This window comes from Lygodium microphyllum, chromosome 24 (genome assembly GCF_053477565.2).
Source record: "Lygodium microphyllum isolate KBCC chromosome 24, Lygodium_microphyllum_v1.1.10, whole genome shotgun sequence".
NCBI classification, from domain to species: Eukaryota; Viridiplantae; Streptophyta; class Polypodiopsida; order Schizaeales; family Lygodiaceae; genus Lygodium; species Lygodium microphyllum.
This window is the reverse complement of record NC_141158.1, coordinates 25426734-25445519: the sequence shown is the minus strand read 5'-3', so window position 1 is coordinate 25445519 and position 18786 is coordinate 25426734. Positions and strand designations below refer to the sequence as shown.

Genomic DNA, 18786 nt, shown 5'->3' with positions numbered 1-18786 from the left:
ATATACTGAATATGCATCTATTGATGATTCCCAGCCAGCTATGCCACGAATGTCTTACCCTACATGAGACATTTCACTATCAACAGATTTCCTCTTTATAGCTATATGCAAAGCATGTGTCCATATTGCAGCCTTCAAACCAACCTTGGCTAGGCATTCTATCTGATTATAGACCAAAAGTAGTAGCATGTATAACCACATAATCATTTTGGATAGCCAAGTCTTTCAACAAGATTTGCATACCTTCCTTTCCAAAATTCAAAGCAAGAGGCAATCTTGTTTCTTGTAAATGGACCTTGCTATCTTTCCAAAATATGACCTATCATGCCAAGGCCTCCTGATAAGCAGCACAATCCTTCCTTTCATGATGTGAATGATCAAATCACATACATCTTTTTCCTAGTTTAGGGAGACTACTTCCCATCCCTTTCCTCTTGTCCTTTCTCATTCAATTTTGCAACCTTCAACTGAAGATCCTACAATTCTTTGACTAATACATCTTCCCTAATAGTGGGAATAGTAGGTGTAGCCATAGGGTTAGCCATAGAAGCAAGAGGCTTATTGGATACATCAACTGTTTTGCCGATAATATTGGGCAAGCTAGATATATGCAATCTTTCTCTTGTTCTATGCTTTTCCACAAGTGTAGTAACATCATCCTTAACATGTCTCCACTTTATTTTAAGCTTTGTCTCTATAGTCTGATCCTCTAGCAAATCATCAAGCTTCTCTTGAAGCTCATCAGGGTCTGTCACTTATAGAATTAATTCAATTTTCTAATGTGCAAGAGCCTACCATTTGCAAGATCTAAATGCTCAAATGGACAAATTCTCTTAATAACTCTGTAGCCACCACAAGAGTCCCCTTATTGGATTTTAGAATCCACTCCTAGAAAGTCCAGTGGGTAATCAAACCAGTGTCTTCAATGTAAAATTCTTCCCAAAGTATCTGCTAGAAAGCTACCCATTCAACATCCTCCATGTACAATTCAGTAACTTAGGCTTTCAATTCATGTACAGTGACCCATATAAAATATTGGCTCCATTCAAGTTGAGCCATCCCAAAGAACTCCATCTTTTGAGCATAAGTCTGCAAATATGGAAATACATTCTTGCCATTAAACAACTTTATCTCATGCTCTACTACCTGTAGAGCATTCATCACAATAGTTTCTATTTGAGCAGAAGTCTACATCACCTGTTGTTGTTGTTGTACATGTATAAGTATGTTCATATTCTGCACTAGCTGCTGCAAAACATCACTAGAAATTATACTTGAAGATTCTTCCATCCTGCCTTTTCTTCTGATAACCTTTCACGTCAGGTTCACCAATGTTAGAGGGATTTTAGTCAACCATATCCACCAAGGATCATAAAGAGAAGGAAGTAGAGAATGGGAGATAGAAGAGAAGGAAAAGAGTAGGCAAGAGATTCAATTGAGTCCTAAGAATTTTGGAAAGCAAGTTCTCTTTAAGACATATCCATACATCATGAATCAGTCATAAAATCTTTTGCCAAGTCTGTCAAAGTATTTACATAATATAAAGACAAGGCTCAATGATTTGAAGCACTATGTATTGATAAAACATGAGAAGATAAACAAAATCCTTCTATGGAACTCTAGATACACTTCATACCTATGTATTCTTGATTATTATAGCAGTTATAAGTTGATTTTTCGATGGCTAAACTCCAAGGCAACTGGTTCTTAGATTATCTAGACAATGTCTACTACTACTCGAAAGAAATCTCTAAGCCATAGATCTCCTCGAGCTTTATATTATACCAAAAAGACACACCAAACACTAGCTTCTTCTTTGCTACTTAAATGAAAAATCTAATGGTTTTGTTGGCTTTGAAGAAAGGGGGTAAAACCTCAGGGTACTTGATCAAAATTCTCCCAAATCACTCATTTTTCTCTCTTGCTATCTTCAAAGTATTGTTTGTTGCCTGAATACTTCGATCTCACTGCGACCGGACTTCCTGCAAATTTGGGAGTCCTTCTTTTCGCATGAGACCTCCCAAACTGATTGAAAAGAAATTTTCTTTTTGCATGTCACCCTATTCTAGAAGTTTTCTACACCTTTTTAAGATATTTACAAGAAATACTATCAAAGTATTAAAAATAGATGAAAATTATCTAAATTTTGTGTATTTTTGAACCGTTTATATTATGGACACTAATGTCAAGATTTGCATGGTAAGGGAACCTGCTTGAGCTATTGTGTCAAACACACATAGTACACACAAGAGGAAGCTCACTTAAGAACACAAGAAGAGATATGGAGACCAAAACGTTTTCTTGCTAGTTTTTTCTTCTTTTATCACACACAATACAATGTACCCAAAGTATAGATAAGATATAACATAAAGGAAAGTGGCCTACTAAGTCAGACAATGCATAATTGACTATACTAATTGACTCGCACTATAACTATGCTAACTATAGTAGGTGCAACAAACTAAATGTAATAAGTGATAAGTTAGTGGCCATGTGAGGATCATAATGATCATCGATATGCTAACTATAGACGTACAGAGCTATCTAGCCAAGTGGTCCATCATCAATGTCCACACATGTTGAGCTTGCCATTTTAACACTCCCTCTCAAGCTCAATTGTATCTCTGCAACTCCAAGTAAACTTCAAAACTTTCAAAGCTTCTCTGCACCCAATGCCTTTGTGAAATGTCAGCTATCCAATCCTTTATACTAACATATACTAAGTCAATCTCTCCTGCAAGTACCTTCTCTCTCACAAAGTGGTAGTATATGTCAATGTATTTTGTCCTAGCATGGAACATAGGGTTCCTAGCTAGTTGTATGCTACTCATGTTGTCATAGTGAATGGCAACTGGACCATCTCCCTACACATCCATGTATCACCCAATAACTTTTGCTACCATACCGCCTCACATGCTGCCATAGTAGCATCTCTATACTCAGTCTCTGTACTCGAAAAAACAATTGTAGGTTACTTTTTGCTACTCCGTGTAACTTTTGTGCTACCAAGGGAAAACATGAATCCACTTGTAGATCTTTTGTCTGACATGCTACTAGCTCAATCTGTATCTGTGTATCCAAACACCTGTATATCCTTGCCTACCTCATAAAAAAGTCTATAATGTAAAGTGGACTTTACATACCTCAATATGTGTCCAATTGCATTCAAATGAGGCTTTCTAGGCATCTCCATAAACTGATTGACAAGGCCAATAACATAGCTCAAGTCTGGCCGTGTGATAGTCATGTAAATCAAACTCCCTACTATCCTCCTGAACATGGTAGAGCCTTCTATCTCATCCCCAACGTCAACACTCAACTTTACATTTTTCTCCAATGGTACTGAAAGAGGCTTACATGCTATCATACCATACTTGGACAACATATCCAAGCCATATTGCGTGTGGGATAGCTATATATCATCATCACATCTAATCACCTCAATACCAAGAAAGTATCTCCACCCACTCAAATCCTTCATCTTAAATTTTTTATTCAAAAATTCAACTTCAATAATCCCATTGTCACTGTCATCTATAACAATCAAGTCATCCACGTAGATGACTATAATGACTAAACCTTCATCTCCCTTTCTCACATAAAGTGAGTGATTAGCATAAGAATATAAAAGCCAATATTGACAAAATACCCTCTGATCTTATTAGATCATGCTCTAGGTGCTTGCTTCAACTCATAGAGAGCACCTTCTTTAATCTGCACACATATGTGGGATGCTCTGAGTCCTCATAACATGTTGGTTGCTTTGTATACACCTCTTCTTGCAATTCACCATGCAAGAACGGATTCTTAACATCCATTTGCTGCAAACTCCAACCTTCGGTCCTGCTGCCAAAGCAATCACACATCTAACTGTTGCCATCCTAGCAAACGAGTTGGATGTCTCTTCATAATCTATGCCATATGTTTGAGCATAGCCTTTTGCAACTAGCCTAGTCTTATACCTACTAACCAAACCATCTGCATTATGCTTGATTTTGTAAATCCACTTACAGCCAAAAAATTTCTTACAAAGGTACCAAATCTAAAGTCTTATTGGCTTCTAATGCAATCATCTCCTCATCCATTGTTGCATCCCAATGAGCATGACCAATAAAATATTCAAAACAAGTGGGCTTAACATCCTCAACTACCTTCACCATATAAACATAATGGTGACCTCTATAATCTTCAAAACCAAATCTTTTAATAGGGTATATAATCTTGCTAGACTTGCGTACCACTGGATCACTCAATGGAGCCCTTACATTACTATGTGCTCTCTATACACTTGTTGTCCTAACGATTGAAGGAATACCAAGCTCGTCATCCAAACTCTCTGAACCACTAGAATCTCCATCAAATCCCAAATGACTAGTAGATGCATCATTGTCATCCAACACTTTCTTCTTCCCTTTGTCTTTACCTGCAATACTTGTAGATCCACTTGAAAATGTGGGGCTACTCCTTAGTCTCCAAGACCAAGGGCTAATTGTAGGCACCAGGGGGTTCACTATAGATGTTGTATGGTATCCTATATTGAATTTAAATTTAAGGAGGGGATAGAGGGAAAAAAGAAGGGGGGATGCATTTGATCACCTCTCTCCAGAGATTGGTTTCTCCATGGCATACAAGAGGCCTTGACAAGTAAGGTTAAAACCCTAAACCTTCACATAGAAGGGTTATTGAATTAATCATAGTGTGGGAGGGGGGAGTTGGCACTCTCCCATGGTTTTGGTAGAGAGATTCAACTCCCCTTCTTCCAAAGAGAGCTTGGTGTCCGCTTGGTGTAGTCACTTTAAGTGTAAAGGGGTTCGATTCCCCTACTATCTCTCCTCATGTGGTAAGGGGGCATGTGCACTCAAAAACATATTAACCTAGTGTACTTTTTTTGCATCCCCTAAAATACATACCATGAGTTTGTATTTTGACATTACTCATTGTTGGGGGTAAAGGACTATGTATCTAGCCACATGTATATTAATACACTAAAAATACCCATACACATGTACACTGCAAGTGGAGGGTGTCTATCATTGTCACTTCATTCTTTATTGTTTCAGTGGCATTTGAATAAAGGGAAGCAGACTAGTCACACATTGTAACTATTGGAGTTCCCACATCTTCTCTCTCTCTCTCTCTCTCTCTCTCTCTCTCTCTCTCTCTCTCTCTCTCTCTCTCTCTCTCTCTCTCTCTCTCTCTCTCTCTCTCTCTCTCTCTCTCTCTCTCTCTCTCTCCACCATAGCTCTTGCTTTCACTCACATGCTTCCACTTTGGACTCACTCCTTTAAATTGGTATAAGATCCATCTTTTTTAAGAGCTCGAGTCGTTGACCTGCATTGTCTCAGCTTGCATTTGAATACCTACATTGTCAATGGCAGCCATGACTTCTTCCATTCGAGGTGAGCATTGATCTCTATTTCTTTTAGGCTTTTTTGTGCCTTCTCCAAGATCTTCCTTGGGTTGCTTGAGCCGCTTCAAATCATCAAGGTCAATAAGAGTAGCAAGACTAGTAGAAACAACCAGTTATTTATGCCTGGCTGTCTTGCCCTCTCTACTACCCACATTTCATCTAATTCCAGCTCTTGTATGGTTTTGCTTGGTCAATCATCTCCAACACTCCTTGACACATGGGCCACCTGCACATTGGAGCTCCCAATCTCCATTACTTGTCAAAATATATAGCAAACCTACTATTATATAGGTTTGAATAGAGTTTTCTCAGCATTGGAGCTTGTACATGCTTCCCAAGATGCCTATATGCACATGAATTGATGTTAGATACTTGGGGGATGATAATGCATTGATGTCAGATGCCATTGAGCTTATTTGAGCACACATGTGGGTCAGCTTTCTCAAAAATTTCATTTTTGTAATAATAGGGATGAATGTCATTTATCTAAAAAAAGCACATGCCCCTTGTCATTTGATGCTTTTGAGGCTTAGTCTTGATGGCTGAATGTTAGCTTAATACTTGGGGATGGTAGAACATGTCTTGGAATGCTTTTTGGGATTTGATTTAGCTTACATTGGCTAAATTTTAGCAAAGATTTCACTTATATAATACAATGGACAACAAGCTTTTCTTAGGGAACACTAAATGACTATTGCTCTTGAATGTCACTCGAGCCTTTCATATACATGTATTTATTCTTAGCATTGGTCTATGAACTAGAATATACTATGGGATGCTCTTGACCTTTGATTTTGAACTTGGCAATATTCATCTTGACTATGGTTCAAGCCTTGGTTGCTTCACTGTCTTATATAGTTATGGACATGATGAATATATTCGGTTTATGATCTTAGTGGGAGCTACTTAGCTTTTTGTATTGAGCCACATTAGCACTTGGATGTACTACCAAGCAATTCGGTTTATGCACTTTGAGATTGAGCTTATCACAATGAGACAATGGGACTCTTTGTGACATGTATATGCTCTCTTGATATTTATTGGATGTAGTTACTATATCATGGACTGATTTGATATATTGGCTTGTACATGGTACTTATATTTAACAATGTGTTGTTAGTGGTATTTATATGCTTTTGGTTTATAGTTATCTTTTGCTAAGTGGGTTATGCATCTAGAAATTCTCTTCATTTACCCTTGAGACCTACCTTGTGCATGACAACTATACCTATTGCATATATGGTTCCTAACACACTATAGTTGTGACAGCCTTTAGTGCCAGTTGTTCATGGCTTCTTCTTTCTTGGTTGCTCATCATTGTTTGTTGGCATATTGATATAGTTTATTACAACAACATATCATTTCAATTTTATGCATTCTATTTGAGGGCAATCACTTGGACTTGACAGCCAAATGCTTACAATTTGTAGAGAGCTCATTACTTTGGTAGTTTCTCTTGTCTCACACTTGATGTAGTAGTGGTTTTAGGGATGATGTATAGAGTATCACATCAGCTTGTCTTGCTCTTCTATGTACTTTCTTGGTCTTATTATGGCTAGTGATTCTTGCAATAGTGTTATCTGCGAAATTGAGAAACTGGATGGAACTAATTATAGCTATTGAAAGACCCAAATATGGTAGGCTTGCAAAAATTGCAAGTTAAACCACTCAAAAATAGGGGTTCCAAACCCAAAAACATTGCAGCTAAGGATTGGGATGAGCTAGATGAGCTCTACAAGTCCACAACCATTTTATCACTCTCTAACTAGGTTCACAATGTTGTAATTGGAAATTAGACTGCGTATGAGCTTTGGACATAGATTAAGAATCTTTATGACAAGCAAATTAGTCGTGCACTTAAATGTATTGGCTGAAATAATTAATGGACCTTCACATGAAGGAAGGGACTTCTATGCATCACTCATAGTAAAGAAGACATGTCACCTGCATGCAAGGACTTCTAAAAAAACCCCTATTTATGAAGCTTGTAAGACTAATATATCCCCCTATTTAAGCTTATAAGATATATACATGTATGACTTTTTATATACCCCCTTTCCTAAATGCAAGTCTTCATAGAACATATACTAACTTTCTTTTTAAAAGTTGGAATTATCCTAAGCAATTAAAAGTATCAAAATGGTCATATCACAAAGTGATTTACGTAGTGGCACTTGGATACCATCGAAGTATGTGTCATCTATCAGCCCTAAAAAACAAGCAATAGAATCTGACAAAATATTCAAAACGATGTATTCAAAAGTAGGGAATAGTGACATCAACCCCTTCTCAAAGAATTTAAAAACCTCTAGAAAAAAGCAAAAACAAAAAATAGTTGATATTATTAGCAGACTTAAGATTCTCTCAATTAATTGTAAAGGGATGATAGACCCAAATAGAGTGAGAACTATAAAGAACTATTAAAAAAAATTCAATCAATACTTGACTTTATGTGTCTTCAAGAAGTCAAAGGAATAAGAGACATATTGGGTAAGAACCTGCAAATAATCCATGATGACTATACATGGGTGTGGACAATACACAACCCAACAAGTGGAGGAGTAGTAATAAGATACAAAAATAATCTAAAAGGGATAATTCACAAGTCCACCATTGATTCAAGAAATAGGTGGGTAGCTACCTATCTCAGTGGTTTAATGTTTTACTCATGTATGAGAAGGTATAGGTTCAAACCCTCTAAACTTTGAACCTCTCTCTTTGTTAATGCTTTAGTTTTTAAAGAAATTTCTAGAATTTTCACTATTTAAACCTTACCTTTTACAAGTTTACATTTTTATCTTTAACCCTCCCTTTCAAGCTTTCAAAGCCCAAACTTAAGGAAATAATTTCTAAGGAGAGACAAAAACTTTATAGATAAATTCTAAGGAAATAACTTTTAGGGAGAAACAAAAAATTACCAAAGGGAGAAGTTTAAAGATTAAGAAAATAGCTTCTACATAGAAACAAAAATTCTAAGGAAATAACTTACAAAGAGAAACTTAAAATTAACAAGAGAGAATAACATAAAGGTTTGGAGGGTTATGACCTTTCAAAAAGGAGGAGCATTATCAACTATTACACTATCCATCATATCCATATTGAAATTGGCGAGTTTTAAAGTATTATCTAGTAATTACATTTTGGCAAGTCAATTTTCGATAACAATTTTCAGGTAACCATTTTTCGGTGTGCTTGAGTTACTTTTTTAGCTGAGATTACTTTTTCAAAAAATACGAGCGATATTTACTTTTAAAAATGTAGTGATCACGATCACTCGTATATCTTGGCTGTAGATCCCAACTCTTGGGGTTGTTTAAGGCCCTTTGGGAGAGAGCAAGAGTGTCATTACCAGTGCTCACGAAAAACCGACCTTTAGTGTATTTTGTCAAGGTTAAAATGAGAAAAAAAGGAAGTGGATTTTTATCGGTCCTTTTATCTAAAGGATAAATTTTGATAGCTAGTCTTTATTTTAAGGGTTGTATCAAAATCTATCCTTTATTTAAAGATTCACTTGTCATTAAACCTCGATTTTCAAGGCATGCATAAGAAAGGGTCCTTTAAAATTTGTCAAGACTCAAGAGTTAAGATTCATATATATGACTTAATATATCTATTAATATACCTCTAGCATGGAAGAGAATTTAATATGTAACGTTCAAGGCAACCTCTAACTCTTCTAGAAGGTAGTTCCTTAAGTTCTAAAGTTTCAAGTCTAAACTCATTATTTTCAAAAATGCAAAATTTTCAAGCTTCACAGGTCCAACTCCAATGCTTTGAACAATATTCACTCGGCAACCTTCAAGATTTTTAGTCTCACACAGGTACTCTCAGAGATTGAATCAAGCTTTGGGGCTCACAATAGCAAGCTATCAAAGATTGAATCAAGCTTTTGCAACACCAAGCTAAGAGATTGAATCAAGAACTTGACTCAACTCGAAACCTCCAAGTATATCAATCAATCTACCCATTCTTCTTGGTTGCAAGTTGCAACTACTCAAGTGCTGTGTTGTTGTTGCTTGCATATGTTGTGCTATGTCATTGTATCATTGCTGAGAGAGAGAGAGAGAGATCTTTATCTCACTGCTCATATGCACCCCAACTTGCCAGGCACCCCACAAAGAGAGAGAGAGAGAGAGAGAGAGAGAGATCTTCATCTATGATCTCACTGCTTGAGCCTTTTTTAGTCTAGAGAGAGAGAGAGAAGTAGAAAGAGAGAGATCTTCATCTCACTACTTGGAGTCTTGAAGTCTTTAAACTTTAGAATCAACAAGCTTAATGTTTCAAAAGTTGGAAGAGATCTTATCATCTTCATCTGACCACATAGTTCAGAATTTGAGATAATGGGTTACGGGCCTCAAGGCTGGGGCCCAGGCACAGACAGAATCTGGGCATAGAAGATAATGTAGAGAGAGAGAGAGAGAGATCTCATCATCTCAGATAATGGGCATGCTGCTTGATTCCTGAATATTGATTCATTGAAGGCTGGGGCCAGGGCATAGACAGAATCTGGGCATAGAGAGAGAGAGAGAGAGAGAGAGAGAGAACATGACCCATGCTGCCCAGGTCAAGACTTAAGGCCCCAAGGCCCAAACAATGGACACAGCCCAGGCCACCAAAGACCAGCCTCACAGAGAGTCGACTGTGGAGACTTGAGAGAGAGCTAAGGACTGAGGAGCTACTCGGAGCCCACACACACGTAGCGCAGTGTGCAGAGAGGGAGAATCTTCCATCAACTGCCCACGATTCACGAGCTGCTGACAGCCCAAATGCGCAGTAGCATAGAGAGAAAGAGAGAGGGTCCCAGGTTACGGGCCTGGGCCGCGGCCCATACTCCACTGCCCAGTGCCCATGGGGCCACGGGCCACGGGCTATGACTCCAACGCCAAGACTCTAGAGTCCACGTGGCACAGACCATGAGTGTAGAGAGAGAGAGTGTGTGTGTGAGAGAGAGAATATAGGGGAAAGAGAGAGAAGGGGAGAGGAGAGGAAGGGAGGGTAGGAAGAGAGAGAAGGGCGGAAAGGAGGGGAGGGGAGGGTAGGAAGAGAGAGATATATGATAGGCGTAGGAAGCGGGGAGAGGGGAGAGAGAGAGAGAGAAGAGGGGAAATAGAGAGAAGGGGGGAGAGGAGGGGAGGGTAGGAAGAGAGATTATAGGTGTAGGAAGGGGGAGAGAGAGAGAGAAGAGGGGAAAGAGAGGAGGGGAGGGTAAAAAAGAATAAAGAGATTTATATATATATATATATATAATATGTTTAAAATTTTATAAATAAGATAGTATTTGTTATGCTCGCATACAAGAAGAGGAAAGGTGAACTATCAAGCTATGGCGCCTGGAAGGTGTGACTTGGTCTTCCTTCAATTCTATTTGATATCAATGTTGTTGTAGGCTAACGTGATTATTGTCTATTCACATGGACTTATCTAGGGTTCTTGAGGCCTTCTTGCGCTACTGACCAACATAGTTAACGTGCATGCTAACATTGATAAGTCTTTGCTAAAATGGTGTGCTCCTCTAGCAACAGTTGACTTTACATAGGCATTCATAGATATGTTAATCAAGATATGAACTTAATGCACAAAGTCTATGTAAATGCATCATCATTACCAATCCTTGAAATTGTAGATGCACCTATATCATATCTAAAGATGGTATACAAAAGACTTTACATATCTAAATATACACATAGAATAAGGATTTTTAAAATTTTTGTGGCTAATAATTAAGACTTGGAGTAATCTCATATTCCAACTTAACTTATAAAACAAGTCATCATAATAAATTTAAATTCTTAAGCCATGTGTTTGTAATATTGTCTTGATGTTAGTTTATTGTTGGTGCAAATTAGCAATCTTTAATTGTGAATTTTGTGATGTCTTGTATATTGGTTGATTGTTTCCAAGCAACGACTCTTTAAAATCTAAGTTTTTATAAGTCATTGTACTACACATTTCGTAAATTTACATTAGGCTTCTAAATTTTAATTTTTTTGTGTTATTGAAAAACAGATTCACTATGTCAAACCTTGTGCAATCTTCATTGCTTGGTACACGTGGTTTTATTAAAGTGCAATCAAATACAAATGAGGTATCGGGATCTAAGCGTAGAAAGGTAACCAAGAACCATGTATCTACTATTTGTAATAATGAAGCAGTTGATTTAATAGATGATGAATTTAAAGAAAAAGATCAATGTGTAGGAGATGTGGAAATGCTAAGACGTCAAAAGGCTAGGGTAGATTGGAATGAAGCATGGACTAAAACTTTCGATTGGGCATACTTCGATCGTGAATTAGCTAGAATATTTTGCACATTTTGTAAACAAGATCCAAAATGCAAGCGTGAATTTGGTAAATGTGGCTTAGTAAATATCCAAATTTGTGCGTTAACTGATCATGTGAAAACTAATTCTCATAAGCTAGCCACATATCATTGTGATGCCAAAAAAATATTAATAACCGATACATTAGAGAAAGGAAAAGATAAAACTGATCATGCATGTAAAGTTCTATTTGCTGCTGCATATCAAATAACCAAGCATGACTTATCTTTTTGTACTTACGAACATAATTTAGAATTACTCGAGGTCCCTGATTGTGAATGTGTGCCTGTTGAGATGTATAGAAATGATAAGGTGTGTGCCATGTTTATACAATATATTAGAGAAAGGAAAAGATAAAACTGATCGTGCATGTAAAGTTCTATTTGCTGCTGCATATCAAATAACCAAGCATGACTTATATTTTTGTACTTACGAACATAATTTAGAATTACTTGAAGTCCATGATTGTGAATGTGTGGCTGCTGAGATGTATAGAAATGATAAGGTGTGTGCCATGTTTATACAATATATTAGTGAATCTATATTTAAGGCTCAAATTGCTAAGATTAAACTGTTTCCTTTTTTTAATTTAATGTTAGATGAGTCTACAGATATAGGAAATAGGCAAAATATGGTTGTCTATGTTTCTTTTTTGGATAATTATGAGCGTGTCACCATGTTTCTAGGGTTAATAGAGCTAGATAATGGCACATCATCTTATTTGTATGACACATGCATTGATTTCATGTTGAAATGTGGGCTAGATATTTCAAAAATGGTTTGTTTTGGCTCTGATGGTGCCTCTGCAATGATAGGTTATCATACCGGATTATCTACTAGGTTGAAAAGAGATAATCCATTCACGACAAATATTCATTGCATTGCCCATAGGACTTAACTGATACAATAAATTTTTTTGAAATTGCACAAAGCATTGATTCATGCATGAATTCAATTGCTTCTATTTTCTCAAAAAGTGCTTGTAGAACTAAAGCATTAGAGAATTTACATATCAATACTTTAAGCTTCAAGCCCCATTTGAATGGCATGAATGGAGCTTAAAAGATACATGGGTTGCCATAGCCAGAAATCACACAATGAGAGAGAAATATTCTATGTTATTGAGATTGGCTAACATTGCATTATTACAATGTTGTAGTACAGCCTCTTGTGAGAGAGGTTTTAGCAAACAAAATTTGATCAAATCAAAGCTACGAAATCACTTAAATGTAAGGACTGTTGAGTCTTTGATGAGAGTATCTATAGAAGGTCCTTTGCTACGAGATTTTGATTTCTCAGATACAATAGAGATGTGGAGACGAGGTGCAAAGACAAGTAGACATCTTTTCGGAGATCGTGTAAGGTAAATTATGTTTTTAACTTGTTTCTTTGATATATGTATTTGTAATCTAGATAAATTTTGTTAATATTTTTTGAAATATGAATGTAGGTTGAATTATATGGGATAAGCATTAAGCTATAGACAAGCATAGGTGCTACTTTTTTCTTTTCAAAAAGTTTTTGTATGCTCAACTTATATCTAGGTATGTCTTTCCTTTCCAAGATAAGTCAAATTTTTTTGATGATTTGTCACTTTACAAAACATTATTTGATATGGCCAATGATGATATTATCTCGATCTTTGCTATATGCTAAACCAAAGAAGGGAATGGGTAGATCCTAGATAATATCTATATTGCGTTTGTTATCCTCTCTCTACGCTTACTTGCACATATAGAGATATATTTACTATTAGATACATTTTTTCCTTTTGTATAAGGCCTTTTATATATCAATGTATAATTCTATGTTCATATTGCTTGTCTTCTTATCTATGGTTTTGCTATGTACTTATACACTTATATGATTTTGTTATATGCTATTTTATATATGGTAATAATAAGCCTGAGGCACATATGTTACATATTATTTTATGTGTGTGTGTATATATATATATATATCTATAAGTAAACAAATATATATATACACAGAGAGAGAGAGAGAGAGAGAGAGAGAGAGAGAGAGATTTGTATATGTGTCAATATTAACGCTTAGTTATGTTTTTTCTCTTTTCTAAATTTTGTGTTATGTACTATAAGCATCACTAAGGCGCTCCACGCTCGGGCGATTTTTGGGGGGGGGCGGGTGCTGGACGCGTGGCACCCACCCCTGCGTTCTCTTTGTTTTTTGTGGGGGAGGTGGGGTGCTGCCACATGGCACCCGCCCCCCACCTTTCCTTAACTAATAGTATAGATATAGATGTTATCTATTGCATGTAATCATATATATAAAACTTTATATTATTTAACATTTTTATCATCTTATTTATAAACAATAAGGTCCCTAATCCATTTAAAGGCAAAATATTACATATCATATAAAAAATACATTTTTGAATTAATTAGGTGATGTCTGTATATGATGATTTTAAAGGTTAAAGTTATGAGTTTCTTGAGAAAAAGGGCTATGCTCAGATGTTGTCTTGTTAGGGGGTTTTTCCATTGCTTCTTAAAAACGTTTTTGGTGAGCACTCGTTACTCGTAGTGGGAATTTTGTATAAAGCTTCTCGTGTTGGATTGTGCGAGGTTGTTCGAGGGATCATAGGTTCTTGCAGACTGCAAACCCTAGCTCAACCATAGCCTGCGACGAGAGACAGAGAGCTTCAAGCCCTTCACGCCGCGTCAAGACTGCGTGCTGGCCCTTTTAGCTGGGACCTGCGATCCATGCTCGGCCTTCGCCTTGACGCTGATGACGCCGCCCTGGGCCATTCCGCAGAGGAGGCCCTTGTAGAGCGTCGCGACGAAGAATGGAACGAAGCTGCCACACTTGCCTTGCTTCAAGCCTGGGGGAAACGCTACATCGAGCATGGGCGCGGGAGCTTGAGTCGGAACGACTGGGCACAGATCACCGAATATGTGGTTCGCATGGCCAAGAGCTTGAAGACCGAGACACAGTGTCGGAACAGAATTGATGCCCTGAAGAAGAAATTCAAACGGGAGAAGCACAAGCAAGCTGCTAATGGTGAAGCCGCTAGCAACTGGATGTTTTATAAGCATTTGGAGAACATTTTGAATCCCTCCCCTCCTATCCAGCATGTGAAATATGCTCCTTGTCCAATGACAAACACGATGCATCTAGCACCATCGGAGGCGTTGTGTCTCCCCTGTGCTGTTGATGCAGGGGAACTTGTCCGAATGGAGCCTGCTTCTTGGAGAACTGAAAACAATGAGCCTGGTGCCGCAGTTCCTCTGAACATGGCATCGGTAGACGATGACCATATTGACAGCTCAGAAGTGTCTAACAGCTCATCCAGTATGTCTGACAATGAGCTTGATGAATGCCAAACATCAAAGAAACAGAAGCGTGATGATGAAGCATCTTTTGATAGCCTGGCAGATGCCATCAAGCGGCTGGGTGAAATTTATGAAAGAATGGAGAGTGCCAAACAGCAGCAGTTGTTGGATCTAGAAAGGGCACGAATGGAGTTTACGAGAAACCTGGAGCTGCAGAAAATGCAGCTTCTGATGCAGACACAGGTGGAGTTGGCCAAGATGAAGCATGGCACAACTGACATGGACACCTCTGTAAATGATTTGAGTGGCTAGGTGTATAGGGTCCTTCTGGGCATGCGAGTCATGACTCGATTTATTTCTTTTGTGCAGTTTTGTTCTGGCCCCTGGGCCATTTCATCCCAAAAAACTTATTGTGAATGAATGAACCAATGGTCTTCCAATAAGTTTTTGTTTCTGGCTGGCTTCGTCTGGTTCGAACAATTTGGACAGAGGTTTCGCTGTGTCAGGACAAGGGTTCTATTCGATTTTTGTTCCACAAGGGCAAAAAGCATCTGATTTATGCCACAGCTTTTTCATTGAAATCTGAAAGTAAAGAATCAATGACTTGTAAATGCAGGAAAGAGTTTGTGCTTTTTAACAGACAGATATTGCTAATGCAGTTTACAAAGCACTGCATGCACTATGGTTTGATGATGATGTGTGGAGATTACATGATATCTTATTCCTGGTGCATGGCTAGTGAAGGGCTATGTTTGTGTACTAGTTTGACATTTCAAAGCCCCTGATGTCTAGCACTGTTGTGGTCTCATTAAGGGTAGTTCAAGAATCGAGACCATAGATTGACTTCACTCTCTTTGAAGTCTAGCAAGTAAAGTGAACCTTAGAATTATATAAGTAATGGAATTCAATGACTAACTAGACTTTTTAAGAGTGCAATGTGATCACTTCTTCTACCCCTGAATTGAAGTAGCTAGTGCTATTAAGTGATGGCAAACAATGATAAGCTTGGACCTTGTGTGAGCAATGGCATCTCTTTTTTTTCGTGTAGTAGTTTGAACTAATGTATAGAAATATTTACATCATGCCTTTTGTCAAACCAAGTACAATCATAGCCTTTTTAGGAATACGTCAGGCCTTCGGGCTAACCATACAAAAAGGGAATAGTTGTGACAAAGCCAAAAGGCTAACAGAAGAACACAATGCATGAACAAAAGCTCTCTAACAAGCTATCCAGCAACAATCTATAGGAACAAAGGGGATCAATAAGATGGTACAATAGGGGTGGAGCGAACAATCTCTATGCATGAAGTATCCATCTCTCTAATAATGAGGCTAGCTAAAATGATAGAAGAAATTGGCCATAACAACAAGCCTTGCACTTGACCCTCATGGCCATGGATGTTCGAGGTCGAATTAAACACAATGGTATTTCTAGTTTTCTAGTCTCAAAAAAGCAGTCCAGCACATGAAGTGAAAGAGACAAGGATGATATTGCAATCTAGTAGAGGAAGGCATCTTGCCAAGGACCCAAGAATGCACAAGCATTCTTCGACTTGTGAGTGAGGTCCATGCTTTGGAAATGAAGTCTTAGATTTGTCTAGCAATTGGGCAAGAAATAAAAAGATGAAATGGTGTCTCATCACAAGCAGTGCAAAAGATGCATTTGTCCCAAGATATCTTTCGAGCTTGTAGCACATTGATTGTGGGGAGATCCTCAGCGAGAAGCCTTCGAAGTTTTTTTTCTCCTTGATAGGAAACTTCGATTTCCATAAGTGAAATAGATGATCCCTCCACTTATTTGCATTGTCATGCATTGACCAAACATTGTTAGCTTTATTAGTAATCCATTTCTTATCCTCCCACCATTTTTTGGTAGAGTGCCTCCGAAGGCGAATCCTTCAAGGTTGACCAGAGTAGCTTGTAACCTCTCAAAATTTGGAGGTACTAGCAAATGCGGCAAAAAGAATAAACCCTCGCTAAACTTAGGATAGCAACATCTTGGATCGTCTTCAAGCCTAATCTCGTCGTCCTATTAAATTTAGCCATTTGCAGTTGCTTCTTAGGCCAGACAAGCAAGCTAGAAGTAGGCAATACCTCTATTTGCAAAGAATTTACTTTCTTTTTGAAGTCTAGAGGGCACCATATAGCAAGGTGAAGAAAGTTCTACGATGATGTAATCAAATGGGTGAGAAGAATGGACTTAGAAGTTTTAAACGATTGGGTGGAATTTAGGAAATTTCATTAAGAGACTTGGAAAGTAGTGTGCCTATGGGAAATGTCCACATCATGTATAAAAAGCCTAACATTATCGGTCCAAGGGTGGTGTTGGACATAGAAAGCTTGTAAAAGAGCAAACCTTAAAGCTATCATGTGGATTTTCATATCCAAACAATCCAACATTGTGAAAATTACACGGTGTAGCAAACAAAATCTAAGGAAGGAGTAGAGAATACATGATGAATATGAGAAGAATACAAACAACTTTAATTTCAAAAGAACTGATAGGAAGATGGTTTTGTCCACTTATGTGCTTCCACTCTGAAGATTAGATGGTGATCCACAGATAGACGCTAAGCGAAGAGGTTAAGGTTAGCTGGAAGAACTCTGATTAGGTGAATGATAGATTGACGATGGCCTTGAAGGGGTCTTCCTTTTATACCATGGGAAGGTAATCTGGTTGGCCTATTTGATCATATTATGAATCTTTCTTAGTCGGCCAGAGAATATTTCAAGGAATATTCTCTTTAATGTCGGGCAAAGAGTGTTGTCCTTGGACACCTATTAGGAAGGCCATTGGTCCCCCTTGAGACCCCCTAGCTAGGGGCCGTGGTCTCTAATAACTCACATATCCTGTAACTCGATGCATTGTGCCTTGAGTTGCTACTAATATAACTACTCTACCTAACCCAAAGGCTAGATCCATAAAGGCCACCATTTTGCCATCTGATCACATAGACCTCATTTGACATACAAATCAGGACTAGGCTCACACATAGCTTCTCTTTGTAATGGGGGCCTTAGAACTTCGAGTACCATGGATCATTGGTGGCACCTTATGAGAGTGGGATATTGAGCATATCTAGTACCCATTCTCAATGTCCTTTGCTTCATTCTCCTTTGTTGGATAGTAGACAAGCTCTACTATCCCACCCTTGATCAAGCCACACATACAATGATGCTGGATCTTAATGTATTTGGTGCATGCATAAAAAAATGGATTTTTAGTAATGGTGATGCAACTCTAATTGTCATATCTTAACAGTGTCGGATCTTCATTTTGTACTCTCATACACCATAGGATCCTCCTTAACCATACTGCTTCATATGTAGTAAAACAAGCTGCCTTGTACTTTGCTTCAGTGCCATAGTTGGTGATTTTTTTACAGATCCAAGAGAAGATTCCAAAACTCAACCTTTGCTTTAGTGCCATAGTTGGTTGTTTTTTTTACTGATCCAAGAGAAGATTCCAGGACCCAAAGAGAAACAATATCTAGAAATTGATTTTCTAGAATCGCTGTCCAGAAAATGATTTCCTGGAATTACTAGCCATAAACTGATTTCTTTGAATCACTGACACCTACCCAATTTGAGTCATAGTTCCCCATAAGAGAAGTTTTGGAATTGTATGTGATACCATAGTCAAGAGTTTCCTTCAAGTTTTTGAGCACATGCATCCTAGCTTTCCAATGACTTTCTTGTTTGTTTGAGAACCTGCTAAAACACTAGCATCAAAACTAATATTTGGCGTGGTGTTACACAAGTAG

At 37.8% G+C, this 18786-nt stretch overlaps 1 protein-coding gene across 1 annotated transcript; it reads left to right on the top strand.

Annotated features, from left to right (window-relative positions):
* Window positions 1-14240: 14240 nt before the first annotated feature.
* LOC148014926 (trihelix transcription factor ENAP2-like) lies at window positions 14241-15888 on the top strand. The gene has a single exon (XM_087665305.1). It carries the CDS (start codon window positions 14453-14455, stop codon window positions 15332-15334), a length of 882 nt encoding a protein of 293 aa, XP_087521431.1. The 5' UTR covers window positions 14241-14452; the 3' UTR covers window positions 15335-15888.
* The last annotated feature ends 2898 nt before the right edge of the window (window positions 15889-18786 follow it).